At 42.5% G+C, this 12,854-nt stretch overlaps 1 protein-coding gene across 7 annotated transcripts in view; it reads left to right on the forward strand.

The window, feature by feature from the left end:
• LOC144715482 (calmodulin-binding transcription activator) overlaps positions 1-12,854 on the forward strand; it is a 60,471-nt gene that overhangs the window by 28,486 nt on the left and 19,131 nt on the right. For all 7 annotated transcript variants that reach the window (XM_078590408.1, XM_078590411.1, XM_078590410.1 and 4 more), the window contains one exon: positions 4,181-4,226. In XM_078590408.1, coding sequence (XP_078446534.1) covers positions 4,181-4,226 — 46 coding nt within the window. The remainder of the gene's footprint in view (positions 1-4,180; positions 4,227-12,854) is intronic.

Here is a 12,854-nt window from a genome sequence, read left to right on the forward strand (position 1 = left end):
TAATCATATCAACAGTTACAGAGATAAGACTGACACATAGTTGAGGGACATGTAAGACATTAGTAAGTACACCAAGAGGATGAATTTCGATACTTCCAATCCCAACAACTGTAACTAAAGTGCCATCAGCAGTCTGGACCTTTTTAGCACTATGACAGAGTTCATATTTGGTAAATGCAGATTTTGAGGGGGTCATGTGGTCAGTGGCACCAGAATCAAGTATCCATGTTATAGATGAGTTGGGTAATGTTGGTGCAATGGAAAAACATAAAGCAGTACCTGAGTGAACAAGGGATGTGGAGCCAATAATCTCAGTGGCCTTCAGTTGATTCCTGAGGGTATGCAGCTCCGCTTTTGTTCTTATTGAAAGAAAAGTAGGGCAGACCACCCGGAAACTGGTGGTCCACCTGTTCCATTAAAAATGCGAAGAATATGTACACATCATATACAGATATGGCCACTTAAGGCCTTCACTCTATCCCCCCAACCCCCAAAAAGATAATAAAGCCGCAACGTCTGAGATGACATTTTCAACCGATGTCATCCTTCCCTTGAACACCACATCCTTTCGGTGCATCCATATTGCCCAAAGTATTGCTAGTATTCTTCCCTATTCCGCTCTGCTCCGGTATCTACCAGTCGTGAGTGATGCCCAAAAATCGGTGTCTGAGGAAATATTCACCCCGAAGATCTGTTGCAATGCCCATACTCCCCTGGCAATAGGACATACGAAAAAGGGTGTGAGCAGTCTTTAATGCCCCCGCCACACAGAAGCACGAGATGGGCTCCATTGGTGCCCATTGCCTGCGGTAGACCCGTGTGATCACTCTTCTCCGCCTCAGCAACCAACCAAAAAGTCTCACCTTTAGGGGCAGTTTTTGCTTCATTATGATATGGCATGTATTACCGGTTGAGATGTCGTCCCTCGCTTCCCCTTGGATTTTCAAGTATGCGTCCTTTACTGAGAAAGGCGGCCCCTGATAGGATTCCCAGCCCACATGGGGGCATTTTCGTTATTTTATTATGCTTTCTCTCTCTCTCTCTATGTTGCCTTTAAATAGCACAGCCCTCCTTAGAGGAGGGCAGACTGAATGTGTGATGCTTAAGTGATTAGTAGTTTCTCTTCCACTCTCGTCTCTCCTACGTCTATGCGTCTTCTCCCTCCACGGTCCCCGTCCCCGCGACCGTCTCCTCCTCACCGCATCTCCAGGCGGCTCGTCCCCGGCCGGCCCCTACCCCGTCTGCTCGCTCTTCCCCCTACCATTCCCGTTTCTCCTTCCTACCCCAGGAACTTCTGCCTCTCCTCGTCCCCTTCCCTCCCTCCGATACGACCGAGATCGAGGATCGTATCAGCCCCCAGCATACCCACCTGTCCTGGGAGACTCCGGAAGGGCTGAGAGGTAGGATGGTCTCATGCATCCCCAACAACTCCACGAAACAATCCTCCGATAAAGTCCCAGGAAGGTTTGGGACCCAAGCCCCTTCCCAACATTGGCTGACGGCGACTTTGGGGTTCCTTGCCAGCACAAAAAGTCTTGGAAAGTCTTGCAGCTCCGCTTTTAATGTGGAAAGTTCACTGTGGTTGTCCACGAGCTGCACTTGGGCTGATTCTTCCATAGTAATCATACTGTTGCTTTTTCTATGTAGTTTCTCAGCCCAGGCTGGACGACCATGGAGTTTCCAACAGGTGTCTTTTGTGTGACGATGACATCGACAGTGATTGCACCATAACTGATCTTTAGAATCTCCTCGAGGCCCTTTATGTTGGATCTTCTTGGACAATCCTTCTGAAAGAGTAGGCGTAGGAGCTCGAGGGGCCTGACTTGTCTGCTGCAGTTGTTTGACCATGCAAGCTGAAGTTGGTTTTCTTCTTTGAGAATTTGACTAACAGTGTCTTCAAAATTCAGTTTATGTTCTCGGTTGAAAAATTGAGCTCTCGCATTTTCGAATTCCGCTCGCAGTCCCTTGAGATATCGATACACCCAATCACGTAAAACATACTGTCGATCCACTGAATTTGCCGTAGGTGGAAGATAAAAATCTATTTCCTCCCACAGGGCTTGAAGTTCATTTGCATATTCTAATGCCGTATGGTTTTCTTGAAGCAGGGTCATAGATCGATCAACCACATCCGCAATCCGAGATTCATCTTCCCGCATCGAGAATCTCTGCTGAACTAGATCCCATACTTCTTTGACATTCTCATAGTCCGAATAAGATTCACTAATTTTGGGTAGCATAGCATCCAATAACCAGGTGAAGAGGATATCCTCTTCACACCACCACTACATATCTTGGATCACTTTCCATAGGTGGATCATCAGTTAGATGATGTAATTGACCACGAGGATGAAGTGTACGTTGAATGTACTTTGTCCACTGATAAAGATTATGACCGGTAAATATATTTCTGGGCGGAGTTTGTGGAAGATGGGTATATCACTTATCACCCATCTGAGTGAGTGGGATTTCCCATATTCAATTCCGCTTTAGCCATAAGAAGAGGCTAATCTTGGATAAAAAACAGTATCTAAGTCTATAAAACACAAAGTATTTGAGGAGTGATCACACCTGGAGAATCATCCCCTAGACGAAGAAACTCGTCCGCTCACTTTTAGAATAAGAGAGGCTGCAGCAGTAGTATCTCGGAACAGCCGAGCTCAATGAACTGAAGTATCGAGCTCCAGCGTCGCTGCAGCAAGAAGCTTTGTAGCCAAGGAAGCTCTCTCAGAAGTCTTCGCCTCAGAAGAAGCTTCGCTCTTTACAGAGAAAACGTTGATGCAGAAGAGGATATGGAGAATGTTGTCGCAGAGAAACGTTGCTGCAGAAGCAAATCTCGCGGAAGATGGAGCTGCGCGAAACGTTGCCGCAGAGAAGACTTCCTTGTGGAAGATAAAGCTGCGCGAAACGTTGCCGCAGAGAAGACTTCCTCGCGATAGAACAGATTAATGGACGGTGAAACTGATTACTCCAGGCTCTGATACCATAAGAGAATATTGAGAACACCAAATAAACATAAAACGTTGCACACATCTCATTACTTTTACAAGGGTTTTATACAAAGGGAATTACAACGGTCAAATGTAATGGCTACTCTTGAGCCATACACGATACTGCATGTGGTCCCTACATGCTCGATAATAATCCCATAACAATTTCTAAGCATGTAGGAATAACATCTTTGCTGCTGCACTTGCACAAAATGGCCTGAAGCAGCAGGTTATGTGGAAATTTCAATGCTGAACATGCAAACTCGACGTGAAGGACTGTGACTGTTCTTAGGTGGATTTTCTCTGCTTGATTGATGAAGCTTTTGAAGAATTACTGTGAGCCTACAGAGTATGTTATTAATGATGAATAAGTTTTGACTTTGGAGAATATATTTTTACCATGATCTTTGTCTAACCATTAGATAAATCAGGAATATAACCGCTTAAAAAAGTTTCCCATAGTGTTCTGTTTTTTATTTGTGGTGTTTTACTCTGACTAGTGTAAATAGTGTTTAATAGACCTCATTACAGTTGCTGGTACTTCAGATTTAATTTATGACTTTGGGGTAACAGGATATCAATCTTTTTCATCTGACCGAAGGTCCAGGGTAAACAGATGATGGAAACTCAAACATCAATTGATATTGCATTTGGTTCTTTATAAGATGTATACAATTTCAAATGACAGGGTTCTTAGTGTCCGATACGACAGGGAGACATAATAAATCCAGAAGGAAACTGGCGTAATTAAAACTTATGAAGCATAGAAAATACTGAGCTACCTGGTGGACTTCAGTCTGACTCAGATGGAACCAATTACTACAAACAACGTGTTCACAGATGGACTTATAAAATTTTGGAAATGAAGAAAATTTATGATGCCTATTTTTTTTGCTATAACTGATGATCTATGCTTTAACTTGCATTTTTTCTTTCCTTCATTTGATGCATTAATGATGGGAGATCTTCATATATTTTTTTCCTGATTCATCCGTGAGGACCATAATAAGGGCAGTTTTTTTACATATCTTAAGTTTCCATTGGTGTGCCATAAAGAACAACTTTCTGACTTTGAAGATGAAGAGACATGACTGGAAAATTGAGTTGAATGGGCTTTGGCATTCAATTTTTGAGGAACATGGATAGATCTGTTTAATCATCACTAAACTTTCTGTAACTTAATTCTTCAGGAGCCTTGAGAGGATAGTCCTGGTACACTATCGGCAAACGGCAGAGGTTTGTCATTTTTGTAATCTTATTTTCCACTTATTCAGGCCGCTTGTTATATCCTTTTATTCCATGTTTAATTTTGCTTTGTCATCCTATTATTTAGTTTATTTCATCATTTATTTTCTATTAGTGGGGAAGGTACATGTTTCTGCGAGGGATCCTGTATTTCCTATAGCCCTCGCCATCTCAGTATTGTCTTGATGTTTATTTCATGATGATGGAAATACATTTGTGTTCTTTCATTAACCTCTGCCAGGTCGGTGTTTGGTTTGTGCTATGGTGTTGCAGCGGCAACATTACAGGCATAATGGAAGTGGTGTTTTTTATTTTCCTAGCGTCGGTGAAACTATAAAGAAAGAGATTGATCTTATTCCCTCTGAAAGATTAGAAAGCAAGTCTATGCCGAATAATACTTTCAAATAATAGGGCTTCTGTTTCATTACCGACTTTTTAATTGTTTGGCTTGTCATGAAGGCAATGTGATCCACCTCCATTGAGGATCTGATCGAGTTAAATCAAATCTCAAGATAAAACAGCGTCCAATTGTCTGTCATTTGGAATGAAGTAAACTACTTTTCCATGGAAGAGGCATCCTCATAGGTCACTCCAAAATTGGCAAATTCTTCCACTTGAGCAGGACCTGCATACTTTTAGAACTCTGAGAATATATCACTGAATTCCAAGAGAAATCTACCAAATCGGAGGTCGTGAGTTATACCAAATTAGGAATGTTTTCTTCCCACTTATCGAGAGAAAAGATGTTGGAACAAGAGAAGAAGAATAGCAAGGATAGAACCAGGGAGATAGGATCAATATCCCTTGAGGAACTTGAGAGTTATGAATCAGCTGCTCTGTGAGATCTGAACTGAGACTATCTCCCACTAGAGCTCCCACCAACCTTTTTGAAAAGCAAAAACCCACTAGAGCTCCCACTTGATGTCCCGTCTCGGCGCTTCTTGATATGGGAAATCCTTGTTGGGACTTTTATCACATACCACTCGTGTCGCATTGATATGATGAAATTGCCTCCAAAAAAACCTGCCATTCCCAGTCATGAGAGAGGTTACAAGAATTCATCCTCAAGTTAGTGCCCTGCAACTTGTCGAGTTCTCTCCAAAAGTACTGGTGAACATACTAACCTCATTCTGAAGTAATAATTCTAGGAATGCAATGCAACCAAGCAATTTCCATCATGAAAACTTCTGCTATCACTGGCGCATTCAAAGGATGTTAAGGAGATACGCTGTGACTGTATTTGGTTAACAGATCACTACCACCATAATTGATTCAAAACCATGGCAACTCTGTAGGCCTTCAATGAAATTTATTGACACATCTTCCTAGACTTAATCAAGAATAGGTAGAGGTTGCAATAAGCCAGCAGGAGTGAGATTCAGTACTTCATGTCTTTGACTGTTTGATACGTATGTCCTGATCTGTCATTTCATGCCTGGAAAATATAGCTGTTGGGTAATTCTCTGGAACCCAGCATGTCCTCCCATTATGGTATCGTGGAACTCCCTTAATATGATTCGAATTAAACTGGAATTTATGGGGATGGCCAATTCCTTCCAGTAGAGGAAAATTATTTGCTGCAGTGAATAATAAGAATGAATTTTATTATTTTCAATGAGCTGTTGCTTGGTAACTGATAATTTAGGATCTGTGACAATTTATTTTTCATTAAGTTTCTTATCCAACAAGTGAGTGATTAATACAGCTTGACAAGAGATAGCCGCGTCACCTATTGACCTGGATAACGAATCTGACACAATATCGTTTTTCCCTGACTTTTATTTGATGTCAAAATTCACACCCTTGTGATATTGAGGTGGGATCTCATTTTGGTCATTTGAAAATTTCAAACTGAATTGATCCATAAAAATAATAGATCTTCGAAATAATAAATAATGTTTCCATCTGTATGGCCACAGGACTACCATCATCTCTTGTTCCTAGGCTGATGATGTCTTGGCCCTCCCCAATAAGGCTCTACTAAAATATGCAATGGGATGAGATTCTTGTAGCACTGTCGCTCCTACTCAAAATTCTGATGCATCAGTTTCTATAATAAACTGTTTGAAAAAAATCTGGTAAACTCAGAATAAGTGCAGTAGATAAGGCTATTTTCATATTATTGAATGGGCACCTTATCTCTTAGCACGGCTGTAAAGGGTCGAGCCAGTATTGCTTATTGTTGTGCAAAATGCCTGTAGTCATTCGTCAATGGAAAAACTACTCTCACCTGCCTTGAGGAAGTCAGTATCGGCCACTGAATGATAGTGTTGGTCTTTTCAGAGTCAGCTGCCACACCCTGAGAGGACATCAAATGTCTCAAATAATCAATCTTTCCTTGAATGAATTGACACTTCTTCTGATTGATCCAGAATTGATGCTCACTTAGAAGTTTGAATACCACATGTAAGTGTAGCATGATCTAATTCTGTTTTACTATAAACCAAAATATTGTCAAAGAAGACACGTATATATTGGAACATGTATGGCTGAAAATTTGAATTCATTTATCCCTGTAACATTACTGCGCATTTTGTTAATCCAAACAACATAAAGGGGTAACCCTGGTAGCAAGGGAAGAGGTCTGAAGGCCCGTGAAACAAGGAGGCCTGGGGATACTCCACAGACTCCATGAATCTGGCACTACTGACCAAATGGGTGGGAAGGATTGTGACGTCAGCGGAGGGCCTCGTTCTCAGTGTCCTTACGGACAGATATGGAGCGGAGACTGATTGGGGGAGAAGGTGGGCTAAAGTTGGGGGGAGTCCCCCTTTTGGCGCAGTTTGCATTTTAGTATACCCCACTTCTATTAGTTCTTTGACCCCAGGTTGGGGGACGGGGCTGGTTTTCCATTCTGGACCAACAACTGGTCCAATCAAGGCGTCCTGAAGTTGAAATATCCAAGACTTTTTGCTCTAGCGGGGAATCCAAAAGCCACGGTCGATGAATGCTGGTTCGGAGCTTGTGTCCCTATGATGCATGGGGCGTTATCAGAGCCACGGTTTGAGGAACTGATGGAGATGCAAGAGAACCTTTTGCATATCAGACAGTCGAATGTATATCGAGATGGCTGGGTGTGGCGAGGGCCATCTTTCTTGGTGAAGGATGCATATTTGAAGATCCAAGGGGAAGCGGGGGGAGACTCGACAACTATCAATTCATGCTCCACGCTAATGATGCAAAAAGTTCCTCTCAAGGTGCGGTTCTTGAGACTGACGAAGATTGGTCACACGAGTCTTTCGGAGGAGGTGGAATCCGACAGTTTCCATCGAGTGTCCCCTGTGTGCCCAGGGCAACGAAGACTGCTCCCACCTATTCTTCACGTTTCAGTTCACCCAAGAAGTATGGGCAGCGCAACAGATACCAGGGGTGAATATCTCCTCCGACGAGGCATTTTGGACCGCAGTCACTGGTGGTAAATACCGGAGCAGACTGGAATGAAGGAGGCTACTTGCTGTGCTATGGGCTTTATGGCTGCACTGGAATGAGGTAGTGTTCAAGAGGAGGTGGGCGTCAGTGGAGAACATTATTCACAAGAATGAGACACTTGTGTCTTTTTGGGTTGGAGGGAAATGATTGGTGGACTATTTTGGTATCTTGAATGTACATATCTTCCGTTGTTAATGGTAGCAGGTTGACCACCAATTAAGGTTGGTCTTCCTTATTTTCTTCAAAAAAAAATCCAAAAGACATAATGATGAATCTGAAGTCAACCTGGAGCATCTTGAGGGCAGACTTGGGACTATCATCTTCATTCATGTGAATTTTGTTGTAAGGAGATTTTAAATCCAATTTGGTGAAGATAGTTGACCCATGTAATTCTTGAAATAACTCTTCAATAAGTGGAACGGGTACTGATCTATTGAAAGCAATGCACATCCTCCAACACCCCCCCAATCTATTTTTCTGTATCAGCTAGCACTCAACTGATTTCAATCATTGGACTCCTAAAAATGACTTCCATGTTTCTCATTTATTGAGTGAGGTCTTGAGTAATCTGCAGCCCTTGCATACATATTTTGGGACATTCAGTCAGATTCCTCTGGATTGCAGCATCACTCCATTAGCCTACAATACATCAAAGGGTTCCCCTTAGAAGTCTGAAATAGACAGATGGGAGAGTGAAGAGTGTATGTGATACTCAGTATCAAGAATTGGAATCAATATCACTGTATTCTCCACCGCAGTGGATAGTCAACACTGTTTATAACGAAGATAATAGATCTTGGAGTTGATCCAGACGACTCCTCTTCTCCAGGAACTCCTTCTTGATCAGGCGGTCCTCCTTTCCCAAGATGGACTCCTCTCCAAGCCAGGGCAGCCGCGCCACGCCCGCAGCTCCACTTTCCTCCCTCTGAGGAAATGAATTCAAGACCCAGAAAACAATGCCCATACGTGGGAGACCCTTCCCTTATTTATAAGACTCTGCGGGGAGTTCCCGCCCAATTCACTTCATCTGGTCAAACGACCGTTGACCAGATCTGGTCCTCCTACGATAAGTCTTGGAAAAGCGTCTATCAGTATGACGTTGTGAGTAGCACTTAAATCTATGGTGATTCAGACTGACTGCCATTTCATGTTTCCCCATTATTTCCCCATCCCATTTGGGGACGAAGACTGTGAAAGTGAGATGAGATTTGTGCATTAAAAATTGAGCCTTCAGTGATAGGATCTTCATCTGTTGCTGAACAGGTGGAGCCTAGATTGGATGATGGGCTCTCTGTAAGGTCGGTCAGAACTGTATTTGAGGAAGGTACAGATGGTGCCGATGATCTATGTCAGCAGAAGCCCAACTCTTTTTGTTTCTATTCTGTTATGTTATGTTCTATTCTGTTAAACGTGGGCCTCATAGATAAGAGGCCCACTTATCCGCTAGTGCACGTGACCCTTTAAGTCACGCATATGGGCAGAGCCCATTGTCTTTTCACTGGTTTCAAACCAGTGAAACCAGACCACTCAATATGATGAAGTGTTCTCTTCTCTCTTTCCTTTTGACCGGCAGCTAGGTCAACAGCGAACCAGTTAAGGACCTTGTTGAGAATCTATGCCAGGGTAATTCCCTAGTGGAATATAGAAGGGTGTATTTTGGCCCGCTGTGCATAAAAAATCTAGGTCAAGCTCTTCTTGCTGAGACTGATCCATGATCTCCTTGAGCAAGTAGGGTTTTGATTTTAAATCTTCTCATCTGTTTTCAGTCTTCAGATCCCTTGGATAAGCATTCTATTTGACTTCTCATGACAAATTTGGCATTTGAGTGATTAACTTCTCAAATCTGACTTGATATTCCGATGCAAAATCTGTCATCTGTATCTCAAATAATGATTAATGTAGACTGTTAGAAGAAATGCTATATTTCGTAGAAAATTGACCTTTCAAGTCCCAATCTTTAAAACCAACTTCTTATTCGGAATAGTTAAACCAGTCTAAGGCCAATTCTTTGGGATGTTAAGACGCTAAATGCATCTTTTCATGATGTGACATTGGGTATAATCCATAGAAGCGCTCAGTGCGTTTAATCCATCCTTACGCATTTTCCTCATGAAATTGCAATAAGTACCCTCTATTCAATATGAGTCAGTGTCTAACCTTTGGTTTAGTGGTCGTTCTTCTGGAGGATCTCTGCGAGGACAAATACATTTTTCTGTTTAAGAGGCTTGCAGGTTTGATTTTCTCGTCTTGTTCAGCTGTAGGGTAATGGATGCCATTTGTTGCATAAGACGCTCCATGACACTGTTGGTTCTTCGTTGAAATTCTGACAAAGTTTGATCGCTTTAAGGATCTTGATCCATCTTCCCAAACAGCCGAGAATTGATGTGCTCCGAAACCAATGATGCAGATCCCCGGAGGATTCGATCAAATTGAATCAAATCCTGCGAGAAAACAATGTCCAATGGAACGACAAAAAGAATCCGAAGTCCTGTCAATGTTGTGCGAAGGAGATTTTAAAGGAAGACGGGATTCCACCTGAAATAGGAAGAAGAAAATCGATATACTGTTGAGTTTCCAGACACTGCTGAGTCGGCTTTGTCCTTGTCCAAGAGATTGCGGTATCAGCTCCATCTCTGCTGGATCTTGGGGAATTCCCCCTGCTCCAGCCCTCTCAAACCCAATCGTGTAAGAATTTCGAATCACTGCCTGTTGAGGTTTAATTCTCTCGTTTTATGGGTCCAATGTCCCCCACACTTTATAGGGCCGCAAACAAGCCTCCTTCCTGACATCTGTCCTCAACTATCTCTTGGGGAGGTTTGTTTCAGGATGTCCTGGGCTACATATCTTTAATATGGTGTAGCTGGGAGACAAATCCACAATCTCCACTTTCTTGGACCAGAGTGTGTTTCAAATAGTTAAAGCCATAATTCAAAATTTATATTAGACGAATATTTCGTGCTTGAAGACAAAGTTTTTCTGCAAGAATGTTTAGGCAACCTTTAATTCAAATATGATTGTGTTATGGTCTATAAACCTTTACTCGGACATGCCTTGAACTCATTTTCAGCTTTGTTGACTTTAATATTTAGGATTACCAAATGGCATTCTGTCACCTGATAGGGTATTTATGTATTTTTTACTTTTCGGTTCCTAACGGTAAATAAGAGCATGGAAACTAGGATTCTTGTTGAGCTTTTGTTTCCTTCTGTCTCTGCCCGACTCCCTGGGCTGCAGGGTTCCTCCCACCAGCCAGCTATTTTCTCTCCCTTTCTTTCTCTCATACTCTCTTTCTCTCTGTTCTTCCTTTGAATCTAATACCCTGAGTTCAACATGGTATTTAAAGGTTGTCCACACTTGCATCTTTGCGTGAATGTTCCTGTCCTTGATTATTATTCCGTTTTTGTCTTCTTTGGTAAATTTTCCAAAAAAAAAAGTGTTCTTTCGTAATGTCTTGAACATAGTGCATCATAATCTTCCTACCACCATGTACATTCTCCATTTGATATCCTTGGGGTGATAAGTGCTCTGGAGGCATCTGTTCCAACAATGGGTCTAGGATTTGTGATGAAGATTATTTGGCGTTCTTGGGGAGAATTTGCTGAAAGAAAATTCTACTGATTGTTGATCTGTGGTGGTCATTTTCTGGCACAACTTCAACTGATTGTCCATCTGCGTCAAGTATATTGTGGGAGGTTTCACAGTGATCTATAAAGTTTCTTTACAGAGAATCTGGCACTCTTTTTGCCATGTCCAGCTGAAAGTGGCAGAGTCTTGCCTCCTTGACGGTTGTAACGGTCGCCAGCATAGCCAGTGCTGGCCACCTGCTCTGATGATCCAGGAATAGCAGTTTAATCTTCCAAAGAAGTCAAGGAAGTGATTTGCAGTATCCTTTATTCTTCTCATAGCAGCTGTTTTTGTGCTGGCATTCGACATCTTCATCATTTTTTCTTTTAAAAAAAACCATATTTGTTGATTAAGAGCATTGAGACGGGCACTTTTGATTAGTCTACAAGGTTCTCCTGGAGAGAGGACGAGGATGTTGGTAAGGGCATTTGGTTCTAGGACGGACACAGGCGGGAAGAACATTGCATGGGAGGTAGAGAAAACATGAACACTTTCATTTCACTTCTTCGCTGCCTCCATGATAAGGTCCCCTTAAGGACTTACCATAGCTCTAAGAAGAGGAGAAGCTAGTCGCACGTGTTAGTGGGAATAAAGGTGGGCTCGAGGTGCCTACTATAAATAAAGGTCAAGTGACAGAATGGGCATCGATTTTTGAATTTCAAGAACTGCGGAGCAGACTTCAGGCAGACAAGGAGATACTCCGAAATCCGTGGAATGAGGGTTGATTCAACCTCTCCTCTGGCTTCCATCGAGAAGATCTGATCCAGACTATCACCAAATTCCTTCTTCTGTTGAATCCTGATTTCGCATCCTTTATCCACTCATTTTTTATTATCTTATCCCTTTCTGTTCCTCGGGGAGACGGATTTTCTTGAAGTCTTTCTATTTGAGAATTATTGTCATTGGCGATTATTGACAGAATCCTCTTTAAGGAGGGTTATGATTGGGGATCTTAACACTCCATAATTTGAGAGCTGCATTATTTAAATGGTGACACATGGAGAGCAGAAAAAGGCCGACATACTGCTAGTGGGTAAAATGAGGAAAATGCCCTAGATATGATCTGGATCATTTCGTACCTAAATTGGACCATCTGGTTCAAGCAATGGTGCTACTTGAGACTCTCCATTGGTCTTCCATAGAGTGTATTGTTATTATTAGTTTCCATCATTGTATTACATTCAAGCTTTGAACGGAAATCCATTCGTCAGCTTCAGGGAGAGTCTTAGACGGTAATGATATTTCTATAATTTTTACTTTTATGGTTCCTATCCCTATATGATGGTAAATGGTACGAACCTAGCCGGTTCGTACAGAGGAGAAGACGGTGGAGGAAGAGTGAGGGCGCCGGGGTGAAAGTCGGCGTGCCGGGGTGGACTATGGCAGGGAGGGGTCGACGGAGTGGACGTCGCCGGAGAGCTCGACGGAGTGGACGTCGCCGAGGGAGAAAAGAGAATACTTGAACCCAACCAGTTAACAATTCATGTCCTGCCCTCCCACAAGGAGGTCTACATATTTAAAGGAAACGTAAATGGAGTGTTAAGACGGAAATGCCCCTAGTGGGCC

This window comes from Wolffia australiana, chromosome 19 (assembly GCF_029677425.1).
Source record: "Wolffia australiana isolate 7733 chromosome 19, ASM2967742v1".
NCBI lineage: Eukaryota > Viridiplantae > Streptophyta > Magnoliopsida > Alismatales > Araceae > Wolffia > Wolffia australiana.